At 46.1% G+C, this 18,264-nt stretch overlaps 1 protein-coding gene across 1 annotated transcript in view; it reads left to right on the top strand.

Moving 5' to 3' along the window:
- Positions 1-18,264, top strand: part of LOC139454034 (ankyrin repeat domain-containing protein 27-like) — a 50,515-nt gene that overhangs the window by 12,906 nt on the left and 19,345 nt on the right. The window contains exons 12-19 of the mRNA XM_071235519.1: positions 2,245-2,323; positions 9,711-9,776; positions 10,793-10,880; positions 11,236-11,331; positions 13,330-13,519; positions 16,235-16,374; positions 16,695-16,787; positions 17,571-17,679. Coding sequence (XP_071091620.1) covers positions 2,245-2,323; positions 9,711-9,776; positions 10,793-10,880; positions 11,236-11,331; positions 13,330-13,519; positions 16,235-16,374; positions 16,695-16,787; positions 17,571-17,679 — 861 coding nt within the window. The remainder of the gene's footprint in view (positions 1-2,244; positions 2,324-9,710; positions 9,777-10,792; positions 10,881-11,235; positions 11,332-13,329; positions 13,520-16,234; positions 16,375-16,694; positions 16,788-17,570; positions 17,680-18,264) is intronic.

Raw genomic sequence — 18,264 nt, 5'->3', positions numbered from 1 at the left:
GTCAGTGTTAGCTAGATGGAGACATACAGGTCAGTGTTAACTAGATGGAGACATACAGGTCAGTGTTAGCTTGATGGAGACACACAGGTCAGTGTTAGCTAGATGGAGACACACAGGTCAGTGTTAACTAGATGGAGACATACAGGTCAGTGTTAGCTAGATGGAGACACACAGGTCAGTGTTAGCTTGATGGAGACATACAGGTCAGTGTTAGCTAGATGGAGACACACAGGTCAGTGTTAGCTAGATGGAGACATACAGGTCAGTGTTAGCTTGATGGAGACATACAGGTCAGTGTTAACTTGATGGAGACATACAGGTCAGTGTTAGCTAGATGGAGACATACAGGTCAGTGTTAGCTTGATGGAGACATACAGGTCAGTGTTAGCTTGATGGAGACATACAGGACAGTGTTAGCTTGATGGAGACATACAGGTCAGTGTTAGCTTGATGGAGACATACAGGTCAGTGTTAGCTAGATGGAGACACACAGGTCAGTGTTAGCTTGATGGAGACATACAGGTCGGTGTTAGCTAGATGGAGACACACAGGTCAGTGTTAGCTTGATGGAGACATACAGGACAGTGTTAGCTTGATGGAGACATACAGGTCAGTGTTAGCTTGATGGAGACATACAGGTCAGTGTTAGCTTGATGGAGACATACAGGACAGTGTTAGCTTGATGGAGACATACAGGTCAGTGTTAGCTTGATGGAGACATACAGGTCAGTGTTAGCTTGATGGAGACATACAGGACAGTGTTAGCTTGATGGAGATGTACAGGTCAGTGTTAGCTTGATGGAGACATACTGGTCAGTGTTAACTTGATGGAGACATACAGGTCAGTGTTAGCTTGATGGAGACACACAGGTCAGTGTTAGCTTGATGGAGACACACAGGTCAGTGTTAGCTTGATGGAGACATACAGGTCAGTGTTAGCTTGATGGAGACACACAGGTGAGTGTTAGCTTGATGGAGACACACAGGTCAGTGTTAGCTTGATGGAGACATACAGGTCAGTGTTAGCTAGATGGAGACACAGGTCAGTGTTAGCTTGATGGAGACATACAGGTCAGTGTTAGCTAGATGGAGACACACAGGTCAGTGTTAGCTTGATGGAGACATACAGGTCAGTGTTAGCTTGAAGGAGACACACAGGTCAGTGTTAGCTTGATGGAGACATACAGGTCAGTGTTAGCTTGAAGGAGACATACACGTCAGTGTTAGCTTGAAGGAGACATACAGGTCAGTGTTAGCTTGATGGAGACATACAGGTCAGTGTTAGCTTGATGGAGACATACAGGTCAGTGTTAGCTTGATGGAGACATACAGGTCAGTGTTAGCTTGATGGAGACATACAGGACAGTGTTAGCTTGATGGAGACATACAGCTCAGTGTTAGCTTGATGGAGACATACAGGTCAGTGTTAGCTTGATGGAGACATACAGGACAGTGTTAGCTTGATGGAGACATACAGGTCAGTGTTAGCTTGATGGAGACATACAGGTCAGTGTTAGCTTGATGGAGACATACAGGACAGTGTTAGCTTGATGGAGACATACAGGTCAGTGTTAGCTTGATGGAGACATACAGGTCAGTGTTAGCTTGATGGAGACATACAGGTCAGTGTTAGCTAGATGGAGACATACAGGTCAGTGTTAGCTTGATGGAGACATACAGGTCAGTGTTAGCTTGATGGAGACATACAGGACAGTGTTAGCTTGATGGAGACACACAGGTCAGTGTTAGCTTGATGGAGACAGACAGGTCAGTGTTAGCTTGATGGAGACATACAGGACAGTGTTAGCTTGATGGAGACATACAGGTCAGTGTTAGCTTGATGGAGACATACAGGTCAGTGTTAGCTTGATGGAGACGTACAGGTCAGTGTTAGCTTGATGGAGACATACTGGTCAGTGTTAACTTGATGGAGACATACAGGACAGTGTTAGCTTGATGGAGACACACAGGTCAGTTGACATTGCACTATGGTCACACCAATGAGTGAACGCCATGGTCACACCATAGATAAGTGAACGCCATGGTCACACCGTGGATGAGTGAACGCCATGGTCAAACTGTGGATGAGTGAACGCCATGGTCAAACTGTGGATGAGTGAACACTGTGGTCAAACTGTGGATCTACAGAAAACAACTTTTCATGAGTCTCCGACAAACGGACCCTGCAAGGATTTGTGAAATTACAACCTTGTATTTTAAATTGCTGTTTTTGTTTTTTTCTAGGGCCAGAAGACATGATGACAACAGATGACTTTCTTCCAATTTTGATATACCTCATTGTGAAGTCTGAAATACCAAATTGGTGAGTCACCCAATCAACATCCTCTGGCATCACTGTCAGCAAATGCTGCCTGACTTTACCTGTGAATGACCAGTTATACTTTATAGGTTATTATCAGAATATTGGCAGTGGGAGTGTCCAAGAGCAACTCAAAGACCATTCAATATTTCTTGTTCTAAATTTACACAGATATCACCCTAGCCCATCTTCTGGAGGCAAGGGTGTTAACCGACTATAAAAGTCCAGTTTCCACCCTTGCCGAACTAGGCTGGAATTCCGTTGGCTAACGAGTCTATGCATGGTCCAATCAAAATCTGAAAACGAACTAAACATCCGGTTCGTAAACAACATGGATTTCAACATTCAGGTTTTGGTCAACTGCAGGATTTGCAAAGCATGTTATATTTTGCACTTCTTTTCATGTGATATGAGAGATGGACTCTATTACATTAAGTAATACGTTACCACTGTTATACCGAGGCTGTTGTCCCCCACAACTGCTCTTATAGCGAAATCTTCCACAGAAATCTCAATTACCTCATGCAGCACGTGCGTAGCCACCTAGCTGCCATGTGACACCCTTCACTCTTGTCTCTTCGCTTGTCTTCGCAAGACGTATCCATAGACTGCTCTGCATTCTACCAGCCTCCTCCTTGGTGATATTTATTACTGTTTCTTAGTCCTAAGAAAACTGTAATTTACGGGGCGTTCGTTATACGGCGCTTAGAAAATTTTCCCGCCTAAATTTTCCCGCCTTTTCTTTTTTTCGCTACTTACGGGGTGTGGCGGCGGCACTTTGTGTTTTCCGTCTACCTTTAGTGGTATTTTGTGGGGTGTTTTTTTGCATCACCTATGAATATATATATATCTATAATATATGTATTTTTTGTATTCGCTATTATCGTTTGTTTTTCTTCGGAAAATCTACGTTTGTGAATATGTTTGGTGTGTGTGTTGTAACCATGTTTTGCTTTTTGTTCAAAGAACAATGTCTGACATGGAATTGGATTTCTCCAGCACCCCGACTACTCCTGCTGCTAGGCGCTGCGGCGCTTGTCAGAAGTTTTTGTCGTCCCGGGATCCCCACGATCGATGCCCGCGGTGCCGGGTCCCTTGCGAGGACACCCGGTGCACCCTGTGCGAGGGTCTGGGGCCTGAGGATTTTGCGCGATACAGGCGCTACGTGCGTTCTGCTATCACCCCTGAGCATGGCCGGTTCGTCCGGTCGGGCGCCCGTTGCGGGCACTACCTCCTCGGCGGCGGATCCCTTGGCAGCCCTTGGGCTGTCCGGGGATTCCGTCGCGGCTTTGTTGTCGCAATTGGTGGACTCCAAACTGGCGGCCTTATCTCAGGATAAGGCCCTGGTTGTTCCGTCCCCGGCCCCTTCGGTGGCTGCGGGTTCGGACGCGGGGTCTACGGGTACGGCGGCGGCTACCGTAGTCACCGGTCCTTCCCCCGAGCCGATACTCCCGTTATCGACTAAGGACCGTGTGGCCATGGTGTATGACCTCTTTGAGGACATGCCATGGCCCCAGCCGGTACCCCGGGGAATCCACGGCTCGGTGGGTTCCTCCGAGGTTTTCGACGAGTCCGCCGACAAGGCTTTTCCTGCGTCAACTTTGTTGCGCGGGATCAAGCGGTCTCTGGAGAAAGCCTTCGCGGCGGCCTCCGGTCGGGGACTCCCGTTACCTCCTCCGTCGTGGAGAAAGGGTTCGTTCCCGGTGCATGACTTGGCCTTCCCGGAGTCAAGTCCCACCGCGGAGGCCCATGTGGAGAGGTTGGGTGTCCGTGCCTCACCTGCTGCTACAGTCACTCAAGCGACTTTACAGCAGATGGACACCCTCTCTCAGCACTCCATGCTCGCTATGTCACATGGCGACACTTACTTGGCGGCGGCGGCCAGTCTGGTCGAAGGTTCCCCCACGGACCGAGACCAGCGCATTTACAACTGTTTGATCGGTTTGAATGCGATCCTTGAGTACGTTGCCGGGGCTTCGGCCTTTCTTTCCGGCACGTGCCATTTTTTGAGGCGGCAAGCGTACCTTGCCTCCTCTGGGTTGGACGCCGCCAACCAGGAGGTGTTACTTTCGCAGCCTTGGTCTGCGCAGACCCTTTTTAATAATCGGATCCCTGGTGTTCTAAAAGAACAGCAGTCTGCTTCATCTGCCGCGGCTTCGCAGCATACGTTGGATCTGGTTGGGTCTCTGCACAGACGCCTGGGTTGTGCCCCTAAACGGAGTGCCCCTCAGGATGCTGCGGTCGGGAAGTCCAAGGGGTCGGTGTCTTCTTCCTCCGGGAAGAGGTCCCGCTCTGAGGGCCCCGGTAAGGGCAACCTGCCGCCCTTTCGGGGGAAGAAGGGACACTGGGGGAAGCCTAAGCCGTCTCGTGACGGTAAGGGCTCCTCCAAATGACTCTCTCTTGCAGGGTTCGTGTGCCAACAGCGCCAGCTTCAGTTGGCCCGTAGGCGAACCCGAGTCATTCAGCCCTGGACAGTTGCGTCTGCCGCAGCCTGTCAGGCCTCCCTTCCCTTCCCCTGTCGGAGCCAGACTCCAGACTTACTGGGAGAATTGGGAACAAGTGTTCGACGACCCGTGGGTGATCAACACGATTCGGTACGGCTATCGGCTAGATCTCAAAGCGGATCCGCCGCTCACCGTCGCCCCATTGGAAGGTTTCTATTCGGAAGCCGATCTTCCCATCCTCGCCGATGCCATCGGCAGTTTGGTGGAGAAGAGGGCGGTGCGGGAGTTAGTCCTACCAGAATTAACTCCGGGGTTTTACTCAAGGATATTTCTTGTTCCCAAGAAAGACAGTGCCGAACTCAGAATGATTCACAATCTGAAATCGTTCAACGAGTTTTACCTGCACAAGCGCCCAAGTTCAGAATGTTGACCTTGGCGGACCTGAAAGCTATGATCATGCCGGCCGACTGGCTCGCTTCGATCGACCTGAAGGATGCTTATCTGCATGTTCTCAGGTTTGTCTTTCAAGGCAGGCACTACGAGTGGGTTGTACTCCCATTCGGTCTTTCATCCGCTCCCTGGCTGTTCACCCGGTTAACCACCCCCATAGTGGGGTTCCTCCACAAGAGGGGTGTCAGGTACTTCGCGTACCTGGACAACTCGCTAGTGGCCAATCGAATGACGGACGCCCAATCACGCCATCTCGATTTCGCACGTCGGCTCTTGGAGCAATTGGGGTGGATTATCAATCTCCCCAAGAGCGAGTTAACCCCCTCACAGAACTTGCAGTTCATCGGAGGTCGGTTCGACACGGTGACCCATCGCCTCTTTGTCCCCCCAGACCGGTGGCACAAGATTCAGGCGATGATTGCCAAAGTCTTAGCGGTGCAACAGACTGTTCACTTTTGGGAACAGCTGTTAGGGCTACTTGTGTCAGCCCAGGACTGCACCGAACGGGGTCGTCTCCAACTCCGCCCGCTGCAACGGTTTCTAATCCAGTTGTTAGCACAGGAGGAGAACAGTGCGACCGTCGCCCTCCCGGATCGGCTCCGACCGCATCTGGAGTGGTGGACGGTCCCTTGCAACGTCTTATCAGGTGTCTCTATGCGGCCCTTCCGCGCCACGTTGAACCTGTATACAGACGCCTCTCTAGTGGGCTGGGGCGCCCATCTAGAGGGGGAGGGGAGCTCGGGGCTGTGGTGCGTAGACGAACAAGGTCTTCACATCAATTGCCTCGAGTTCAAGGCAGTGATAAACGCAGTCAATCACTGGAAGCATCGTCTCGTCGACGCCCGGCTCATGCTGGCGACCGACAACACGACGGTAGTGTCCTATGTGAACAAACTGGGGGGAACCCACAGTCGCTCGCTACTCGATCTCGCGTTCGAGTTTTACGCTCTGGTGGACAGTGTCCCGTGCCAGGTACGCGCCCGTCACATCCCAGGTGTGCGGAACGTACTGGCCGACGCTCTATCGAGGCCTCGGGATCCGAGCCCCACGGAGTGGATGCTAAACCCAGTGGTGTTTCAGTGGCTGTGCGAACGTTTGGGTCGTCCGATGGTCGACCTGTTCGCAACCAGGTTCAAAAATCAACTCCCGTTGTTTGTATCACCAGTCCCGGACCCGAGGGCCATCGATCACGATGCTCTCGCGTTAGACTGGACGGGCATGGACGCTTATGCTTACCTGCCGACGGCGTTAATACCACTCATTCTCAGCCGGCTCCGAGGAGTTTGCTGTCGAATGTTACTGATCGCGCCCATGTGGCCGAACAGATCGTGGTACCCCCGACTTGCTGGCCCAGGCCACGCAGTCGCCACTTCCACTGCCTGTGAGACCGGATCTGCTGATCCACCCTCACACCCGTCAGCTTCATCCAAACGCAGGGCAGTTCAATCTGCACGCGTGGATGTTGTCACCGAGCGTCTGAGGAGTAAAGGTTTTTCTCGTCGGGCGTCTCGGGCATACGTTAGTATGCATCGTGATTCTACCCAGAAGGTGTATAATGCACGTTGGGCTATTTTCACGAAGTGGTGTTGCAAACATCACATTCATTCGCCAGATAAGGTATCTGTGCAGGATATTGCTCGTTTCATGTCTCACTTACGAGAGACCCGGAAACTCTCCGGGGGTTCCGTTGCTACGGTACGGGACGTTGCTATGGGTACCAGTCTCTCAAAAGAGCCGGTGATTCGGGGTATTATCAAGGGTTTCAAACAGCAAGATCTTAAAAAGGGCCGCCTTCGGGCACCGGCCTGGGATCTCTCCTTAGTGTTACAATCACTAACGGAGGCTCCGTATGAACCCTTGGGTAGTGCTTCGTTCCGGCATGTGACTTGGAAAACAGCATTTCTTCTCTCCTTTGCCACGGCGGCACGAGTGTCGGAAATACACGCACTCGATGTCACCAAAGTACGATTCGATAGGGGCGACGAAGGAGCGGTCCGCCTGGGCTTGCTCATGGGCTTCGTCGCTAAGAATCAGAAATTTGGCCAAACGGAGAGAGAATTCACTGTAAGATCCCTCAAAGAAATCTTACCTCCTGCTGATACCGAGGACAGATCGCTGTGTCCGGTTAGGGCCCTTAAGTATTATCTTAAGGCTTCGAATGAACGCAGACAAGGGCGTGACCGTCTGTTCATATCGTGTAACCCTAATCGCACGGTTGACATAACTCGCAACTCGATTGCGTTATGGCTTCGTTCTGTCATCAATCTGGCGTACCGGTCTCGGGGGTTACCGGTAGCGGGGTCAAACCCGCGCGAGATTAGGGCGCTAGCGGCAACATTTGCCCTACACTCCAATATATCTGTTCACAGAATATTGCGGGGTTGTTACTGGCGTTCTGACTCGGTTTTTGCCAATCATTACCTCAGACAGGTCTCTGATGAAGACGTGGAGGGTGTGCACCGTCTTGGGCCGCTGATCGTGGCACAAGCGGTCATCTAAGGGGTGTGCCCGTCGCAATTCCGAACTCCTCAGGCTTCAGACCTTGCACGGTGGTCAATCTGGGTCTACTCCAACGTTCCCACAGCCGTGGGTACGGGAGTGGGGGTCCCACAAGCCAGCGCGCTCATCCACAGGTGAGTGCGGCTTTCTGTGTGTTTCTTTATTTGGATTTGACAATTATTAACCTAATTGTCTGTCGTGTATTGCAACCTTGTAATACATGCTTTCCAATATTGAATTTAGGTCACGCACCTATTACACACGCTTAAGTAGGCTTGTTCTCGGGATATACGGTCCGAATGAAATTAATTTCCCTCTTTTCGACTGTTTAACCTGATCTAAGATTTAGCTCACACGGATACTGTGTTCTCATCCACTGCGGCGATGAAATACCTATCCAGTGGGGCCGTTTGGAGTCACCAATCGTTTTGGCAATGACGATTGAGCCTTACGGTATGCGCTTAACAGTGCTTTGGTATCCCTATATGGTAACGCCAAGCTGGTAGCATGCGCATCGAGTGCATCCGCCTTGTTGTTTACTTCCGCTGGCCGGAAGGAACACGAGCAGTCAGGTTTCGGGTTGTAGGTGCTCCCCACCGCCTACTGTGGTAGTCAGCCTCGGTATAACAGTGGTAACGTATTACTTAATGTAATTTGTAGAATTTTCCTATTCGGAATATTCTATAAGTAATACGTTACCACTAGGCTGCTGCCCGCCCGCCCATCCGTCCCCCGAGCACTTGCTCTCGCAAGAGACAAGAGTGAAGGGTGTCACATGGCAGCTAGGTGGCTACACACGTGCTGCATGAGGTAATTGAGATTTCTGTGGAAGATTTCGCTATAAGAGCAGTTGTGGGGGACAACAGCCTCGGTATAACAGTGGTAACGTATTACTTATAGAATATTCCGAATAGGAAAATTCTACAAGATTGGTCAATAGGAGGGACATAGAAGTGACATAAATGGTTATAGCCACTTGTGGCGCTACGTTCGAACCTAGAAATTCCATTCTAGTTCAGCAAGGGTGGAAACTTGACTTTTACAATCAGTTAACTCCCTTGCCTCGGGGGGAGCACGGATTGCCCAGTCGTCTTAGGCACCGCGATTCGCGTCCTCTAATGGGCCACGATTTGCTGTGCAGAGTTGCGTCCCTTGGGCACACCAGAAACCTATGATTGTGGGTTCAAATCCCTCCCACATTAGGCTGACACGCCGCAATAAAACTCTTAAAAGCGCCGTTAAACCCAACTCACTCACTCACCCCTTCCCTCGGGAAGATGCCCTAGCCATGAACTGGTGCCTTTTGCTCTTTAGGACATTTTTGAAATATATATAATTCTTTCGAATCCCCTTTCTCTATTACATCATAGCCATAAATTCCTAGTTTTTTTTACAACAGTTGGACTTATGTTGAAATGAGGGGAGAATTTGTTTCTGGAGCATAACTCAAAGACCATTCAGTACTTTGTGATCAAACTCTGCACATGTCAGTTTTGCCATGATCTGGCAATTTGCTATTTATGAAATTTAGAGAATTTCTCTTTTCCAGTTTCTTTGACAACCAATTCCAATGAGTGGAGTGTTAATTTCCATAGCAGAACCCATAAATCATTTGTTGCAAGAAGCAAAGTATTAGTCGGTTGGTTTGTTGTTTAACGCCGCACTCAGCAATATTGCAGCTATATGACGGCGGTCTGTAAATAATCGAATCTGGACCTGACAATCCAGTTATTAATATCATGAGCATCGATCCACGCAATTGGGATTGATGACATGCATCAACATGCGTCAGCAAGCCTGACCACCCGATTCCATTAGTCACCTCTTACGACAAGCATAGTCGCATTTTACAGCAAGCATGGGTTTCTGAAGACATATTCTACCCCGGATCTTCACGGATCAGCAAAGTATTTAGAAAAAATAATAACATCATTATTATTCCCAGATTCCCCCTCTGTTATTACAGTTCATCATAAAGATCATCTTGATGTTTTCAGGACAGCTAACCTTGCTTTCATGACACACTTCCATTTTGCAAAGTGTTCAGAAGATGCTGAATTTGGGTAGGTCAAAAGATGATCTCCCTTTGGGGTTTCAAGTTTCTTTTTTGTTTGTTTGTTTGTTGTTTAACGCCGTGCTCAGCAGTACTCCAGCTATAAGATACACGGGTCTGGACAAGACAATCCAGTGACTGACATCATTGATCTACGCATTTGGGACACGATGACATGCATCAACCGAGTCAGCGAGTCTGACCACCCGATCCTGTTAGTCGCCTCTTACAACAAGAACGGGTTGCTGAAGACCAATTCGAACCCCGGTGTTTGTTGTTGTATTAGCTGACTAATGGGTGGTCATGATGTGTGACCTGACCTGTGAGTTAAAACCGCTGGATAAAACAATATTTCATTCATGCAATAGACAAGCTATCGATTTCAGTAAGTATTCAGTGATGTGTCATAAGTCATTTAAGAATCGACATTCATATTTTTAGCGTTTGTGAAAGTTAGAAGCTTTAGAAACAGTGTGCGTACTGTGTAAATCCAAGTGACTGACTTTTGTAAAGTTTGCTCACTGTTTTTTACATTTGTTTGTTTGCTTGTTTGTTGTTTAATGCCACACTCTGCAATCTTCCAGCGATATGACAACAGTCTGTGAATAATCAAACCTGGTCCAGAAAATCCAGTGATTGATATCATGAGCATCGATCTGCTCAACTGAGATATGATGACATGCATCAACCAAGTCAGTTAGTCTGACCACTCGATCCCATTAGTCACCTCTTACGACAAGCATAATAGCCATTATGATACGTCAACAATAATAACTTCACTGACTGAATTGCAAAACCAATGTGCAAACCGTATAAATCTGACAAAAGATTGTATATCAGTTTTTTTATTCATACCTCGATGAACTGGATTTTTGACAATGAAAACGTGTTATCAGCAATAGACTGGTTAGGTGTTATGTAGGACATGTATGTGACATGTAGTTGAATTAGTGTACCCCAGAATGTGTTGAAGTTAGGTGTTAACTGTTTTTGGTGTCGATGACGGTAAATGATTTTGGCATCTAGGTTCTACTTGGCCTCCATCGAAGCAGCTCTGGAGCACATCAAGAGTGGGAAGATGAAGGATGAGGTCTTCAGCAGGGACATGATCAAGGTAACAGAGGTCCCCATATCTGGTACCCACTTATTGCTTGGTAAACAGGAACATGAAGGTAACAGAGGTTCCCTACCTGGTACCCATTTATTGCTTGGTCAAAGGGAACATGAAGGTTACAGAGGTCCCCTACCTGGTACCCATTTATTGCTTGGTGAACAAGAACATGATCAAGGTAGCAGAATTTGCACCTTCTAGATACCCACTTGTTGCTGGTTAACCATGGACATGATCTTAATAAGAGAGATCTCCATACACAGCAGACTTATTTCATATCAAGTTTTATCTTGAACCATGGCAACATATTAATATATTTGATAGGTGGTCATCTATTTAAGATGTCTGTTTCCCACAGGACCACAACTGGCAAGGAGTGAACGGTGTGATGGATGACGGGATGCAGAGACAGTCAAGTGGCCCCAACCTGCCGGTTGTGGAGGAGTTCTTCCAGGTCAGTTCCCACAGCACACAGCATCATCCATCCTTGATCACCCGGTGTATCGTATCTTCATTCTAGCATGATATATTCCATAGCTGTATTTTAGAATTGATGCCTCCTCCTACCCTACCTTTGTCAGTAACTGACTGTCTCCTTGCTCTAGAGAGCGGAAGGTCAGGGGTTCGAGCCCCGTCCGCTTCATACCAAAAGACATTAAAAGATGGTACTTGTAGTTACCCTGCCTGGGGCTCGGCATTAAGGGGTTAAAACAAGGACTGGTTGGCTCGGAGTCAGTTTACTGTGTCTGAGTGGGGTTTTCATGTTAAACTGAGGCATGGTATCTCAGTGGGCTAGCGCTATGAACTCGGCATAAGTCTTGTCCAGTACAAGTAGCCACACATACACAAACACATGTGCATGCATGTCGCTAAATAGTGAAATAATCTTGACCGCAACATTAAACTCACCTCACCTCACCTCACCTCACCTCACCTCACCTCACCTCACCTCACCTCACCTCACCTGAGCACAAAATTTCTCTTGGTCAACAACCCATCAAAATTTTGCTTCTAAACACTTTCAGTATGTTTCCAGGTTTGTTAGCACCAAAACCGTGTTTGTAGGTTCCTCCAAAGTGGTAAACGTCTATGACATGTATCAATTTAGAGCTTTCATCCAAAGCTGAGACTCTATGGTCTTGTTGAAATACTGTCCATACCTGCGTTATAACCAGACTCACTCACTCACTCCTATGTGTGACTTGGCTCATCGTATATCATGAGGCCCAGTCAGTGTTGATGGTATCTTTAATCTGGCCAGGAACGTTACTGACGGTCATTCACACACTCTGTGTTCTTATTGATACTTATTTATCTCTTTTTTTTGTTGCTCTTTTTATCCCCCGGCATATAATGTGGGGAAAATAGTCATCATCTGGTCTGTGTGGCCGGCCGGCCGTCCTTTTATCCATATATCGTTTCTAGAGCATAAAATATTTTCATTCAAACATGGTATATGTATTAACCAGGGCCTGAAGTGGTGCCTTTTGCTATTGCGGGAGCCGGCAGGAGTTGTCATCTTCTGATGACTCTTGTTTTGTAGATCATGTATAATGTTACTTTGGTCCCCAAGTTTAATGTTTAATCTCATTAAAATCTGATCTTAGTTCTCGCTACCGGGGGGCACGGGTGGCTCAGTCGTCCAAGGCGCCGCGATTCGCTGTGCAGAGTTGCATCCCTTGGGCACGCCAGAAACCTATGATTGTGGGTTTGAATCCCGGTTCGCACCATGATGGACCCGTGCTCCTGGTTTTCACCGAAGCGGTAAACGTCCAAGACCTGCATCACTTTGAGCTTTCCTCCCACATTAAGCTGACACGCCTTGATATGTTAAAATAATGTTAAAAGAGGTGTTAAACCCAACTCACTCACTCACTCACTCACTCTCGCTCCGGCTAAACAAAGATCTGAGAACACCCCATTAGGGGTCACGTCAGACTGACCTTGCCCGAACTTTGACCAACCAAAGGAATGACTGACAAGAAGTCGACATCAGCAGCTTTCTCGTGCTTTACGGCACTAATTTCAAATTGGTGACTATGCTTCGAAACATATTTTGTCAAATTCTCTAATAATAGTTTGAACTTTCATGATCTGGTAAGCAATGCTCTGATTGGTCGGATGTAAGGTCGTTCTGATGTGACCCCCCTAATGGGATGTCCTCAGATCTTTGTTAAGCTGTAACGAGAACTAACATCGGATTTTAATGAGATTGGTGCATACCTAAGGTTAATAATCCAGTTCCTTATGTTCATCCCCACTGGTTTGTAATCCCCTTCATTTAATAAATTGTAGCTGTATTATTGTATTGCTCGTACAGAAAAGACAAAATATGCAATTATTCTGCCATAAAATACAAGTTAGTGGATACAGGAGAATGCTCAATTAACTCCACCATCATGGATCCTTCAAGAGCTGCACTGTAAAGTGGAATGTCCCTGATATGTTGCAGCAAGTACAGAACGGGGATGAGGCTCTGGTGCAGGAGATGCTGGAGCAGCCAAAGAAGGCATCAGACGAGCTGGTCAGCAGACTGTGCCATCCTTTGTGTTCCTGTGACAGGTGTGAGAAGATCCAGGCTCAGATCCGCTCCAACTCAAATCTTGTCACCGCCTACACCAGGGATACACGAGGATACACAGGTACTCACTTGGGTCATTTATCACAGGTACTCACTCGAGTCATGTATCAGTGGTACACTCTCAGGTCATGTATCACCAGTACACTCTCAGATCATGTATCACCAGTACACTCTCAGATCATGTATCACCAGTACACTCTCAGATCATGTATCACCGGTACACTCTCAGATCATGTATCACCAGTACACTCTCAGATCATGTATCACCGGTACACTCTCAGATCATGTATCACCCATACACTCTCAGATCATGTATCACCAGTACACTCTCAGATCATGTATCACCGGTACACTCTCAGATCATGTATCACCGGTACACTCTCAGATCATGTATCACCGGTACACTCTCAGATCATGTATCACCAGTACACTCTCAGATCATGTATCACCAGTACACTCTCAGATCATGTATCACCGGTACACTCTCAGATCATGTATCACCGGTACACTCTCAGATCATGTATCACCAGTACACTCTCAGATCATGTATCACCAGTACACTCTCAGATCATGTATCACCAGTACACTCTCAGATCATGTATCACCAGTACACTCTCAGATCATGTATCACCGGTACACTCTCAGATCATGTATCACCAGTACACTCTCAGATCATGTATCACCGGTACACTCTCAGATCATGTATCACTGGTACACTCTCAGATCATGTATCACCGGTACACTCTCAGATCATGTATCACCGGTACACTCTCAGATCATGTATCACCGGTACACTCTCAGATCATGTATCACCGGTACACTCTCAGATCATGTATCACCAGTACACTCTCAGGTCATGTGATACAGCTACACTCAGATCATGTGACACAGGTCAATGTCTGTGTTTCAGCATTACACATATCAATCAAACACATCCTTTGTCTGTTTCAGCATTGCACATATCAATCAAACACATCCTTTGTCTGTTTCAGCATTGCACATATTGATCAAACACATCCTTTGTCTGTGTTCCAGCATTACACATATTGATCAAACACATACTTTGTCTGTTTCAGCATTGCACATATTGATCAAACACATCCTTTGTCTGTGTTCCAGCAATACACAGATTGATCAAACACATCCTTTGTCTGTTCCAGCATTACACTGATTGATCAAACACATCCTTTGTCTGTTTCAGCACTGCACATATTGATCAAACACATCCTTTGTCTGTGTTCCAGCAATACACGGATTGATCAAACACATCCTTTGTCTGTGTTCCAGCATTACACATATTGATCAAACACATCCTTTGTCTGTTTCAGCACTGCACATATTGATCAAACACATCCTTTGTCTGTGTTCCAGCAATACACAGATTGATCAAACACATCCTTTGTCTGTTCAAGCATTACACTGATTGATCAAACACATCCTTTGTCTGTTTCAGCACTGCACATATTGATCAAACACATCCTTTGTCTGTGTTCCAGCTTTACACATATTGATCAAACACATCCTTTGTCTGTGTTCCAGCAATACACGGATTGATCAAAAACATCCTTTGTCTGTGTTCCAGCATTACACATATTGATCAAACACATCATTTGTCTGTGTTCCAGCAATACACAGATTGATCAAACACATCCTTTGTCTGTGTTCCAGCATTACACAGATTGATAGCATTAAACATATTGATCAAACACATCTTTTGTCTGTGTTCCAGCAATACACGGATTGATCAAACACATCCTTTGTCTGTGTTCCAACATTACACGGATTGATAGCATTACACATATTGATCAAACACATCTTTTGTCTGTGTTCCAGCAATACACGGATTGATAGAACACATCCTTTGTCTGTGTTCCAGCAATTCACAGATTGATAGCATTACACGGATTGATCAAACACATCTTTTGTCTGTGTTCCAGCAATACACAGATTGATCAAACACATCCTTTGTCTGTTTCAGCATTGCACATATCAATCAAACACATCCTTTGTCTGTTTCAGCATTGCACATATTGATCAAACACATCCTTTGTCTGTGTTCCAGCATTACACATATTGATCAAACACATACTTTGTCTGTTTCAGCATTGCACATATTGATCAAACACATCCTTTGTCTGTGTTCCAGCAATACACAGATTGATCAAACACATCCTTTGTCTGTTCCAGCATTACACTGATTGATCAAACACATCCTTTGTCTGTGTTTCAGCATTACACATATTGATCAAACACATCCTTTGTCTGTGTTTCAGCATTACACATATTGATCAAACACATCCTTTGTCTGTGTTCCAGCATTACACGGATTGATAGCATTACACATATTGATCAAACACATCCTTTGTCTGTGTTCCAGCATTACACATATTGATCAAACGCATCCTTTGTCTGTGTTCCAGCATTACACGGATTGATAGCATTACACATATTCATCAAACACATCATTTGTCTGTGTTCCAGCAATACACGGATTGATCAAACACATCCTTTGTCTGTGTTTCAGCATTGCACATGTTGATCAAACACATCATTTGTCTATGTTTCAGCATTGCACATGCTGATCAAACACATCCTTTGTCTGTGTTCCAGCATTACACATGTTGATCAAACACATCCTTTGTGTTTCAGCATTGCACATGTTGATCAAACACATCCTTTGTCTGTGTTTCAGCATTGCACATGCTGATCAAACACATCCTTTGTCTGTGTTCCAGCATTGCACATGTTGATCAAACATCCTTTGTCTGTGTTTCAGCATTACACATAGCAGCTTCGTGTGGCCAGGCCCAGCTGATTGACGTGCTGGTGAAACACGGGGCTGTGGTGGATGCTGCCGACTACCTGGGCCTCACACCGCTACACTTGGCCTGCCAAAAGGGCTTCCAGAGCGCCATGGTAAAGGGCCTGACATACTATTGTCTGGTTTGGAGATTACTGCTTCAAAACCATCACTGATTCTCTGGAAGGAGAAACCAATAAAAATGGGGGCAAATAATAATTTTCTCTTTTTTCTTAAAGAAAATCTTTTTAAAAAAAATTATATCATGTCAACACGCCTGAAAGTCATGGATTGTTGCTCATAACATTGATCACTGGATATTCTGCATCACTTCGGGCTTTCCTCCCACATTAAGCTGACACTCCGTGATATAACTGGAATACTCACTCACTCACTCACTCACTCACTCACTCACTCACTCACTCACTCTTTTCAGCTGTTGCTGCTTCACTTCCATGCCAGCATCACAGCCGTGGACAGCGACGGCAACACACCTCTACACCTCTGTGCCGCAAATGGACATGATGATGTAAGTGGGGTTGTCCAGTCTTCAAATTTGTGATGGCAACTGAAATTTCCAAATGGCGAGCAGTGTTTTTAAGCAGTTGTCATTTGAACACACAATGCCATTTAGAAAGTGGTCAAATGTAACAAATGTTATATTTGGGAGAACACTTTCTTAGTAAAGTACAGATTCTCATACTTTTTTGGGTTGAGTCCAATCCTGGATTCGAACCCACACTGCAAGTGTGCGGCACCTGGTATTAGTACAAGAATCTGTTCTTTACAGATCAGAGAGTTTACAAGAGTAAATGTCCCAAATATAACATTTCTTACAGTTGCCATTTGTCCACTTGGAAAAATCAAATATCACTAAATGTATGAAATTATACATAAACAGATCGGGTGGCACTGAAACTATCTGTCAGAGTTCAAATCCCAGATAAACCATGAAACTTGGTTTGTCAGCACCACACAGGAGTACATGGGTTTCTCAAGGGAAGTAAGCTTTTATTAGTTTTGGCTCGTCATGCATAAAGTTGGAGTACATGTAGCACTTGGTACGGAATATGCCTCTGTTCACCCAGCAGTGAATGGGTACCTGGTAGGATGTGGTAGATGGCAATGTGACTGTTAACCTTCTTGGCAGATTAGGTTGTATACTCCCAAAGGAGATGAGAATGATAATCGAGTGGACATTGGTCCATTGACCTTGGAAATAATGTAGTGCTATGGCATTCACTTGGTTAGTGGAATTTGGTGCGTAATAAATGGGTTTAATGTTATTTATTTATTTTATTTTTTTCTTCAGTGTGTGAAGGCTCTCATATTTTTTGACAACAATGCCAGAAGAATCTGCATCAACGCCTTGAATGATATCGGAAACACTCCACTCCACCTCGCCTCCAAGTGGGGATATGGTATGTACATTGTGTGTCATTGTACCCTGATGGTATTTGACATTGCTCATAATGTCAACCACTGGTTTGTAAAACTGAGACTCAATTATTCTCAGCCTGCCTTGATATAGCTTGAGTCTTTCAGAAATTGGTCTGGGTTAGAAATTATTTTATGTTTTCACTAGTCAGCAGTAATGATATTCTACAGAGTTGCCATCTGCCTATTGGTAACAGTGGTAGTCCACAAGGAAATGTCACTAGTCCTTCCTGAATATTACTAGTCTCAGACTATCAGACTTACCGTTTTAATGAGTATTTTAATATAATCAAGGATGATACTTGTAGTACGTACATATCAGGGATGATACTTGTATACATCGACCCGAGATGATCCGGTGTAGAATAGGTCTTCAGCAACCCATTCTTGCTGTAAAAGGCAACTATGCATGTCCTAAGAGACAACTAACTGGATTGGGTGGTCAGGCTCACTGACTTGATTGATGTATGCCATCGTTGCGTGGATTGATGCTCATGATGTCATTCACTGGATTGTCTGGCCCAGACTCAATTATTTACAGACCGCCGTCATATAGCTTGAATATTGCT

The sequence above is a fragment of the Haliotis cracherodii genome, unplaced genomic scaffold (genome assembly GCF_022045235.1).
Source record: "Haliotis cracherodii isolate W230 unplaced genomic scaffold, xgHalCrac1.p SCAF_10, whole genome shotgun sequence".
NCBI lineage: Eukaryota > Metazoa > Mollusca > Gastropoda > Lepetellida > Haliotidae > Haliotis > Haliotis cracherodii.
The sequence above is the reverse complement of the archived record's forward strand: the minus strand, read 5'-3'. Positions and strand labels throughout refer to the sequence as shown.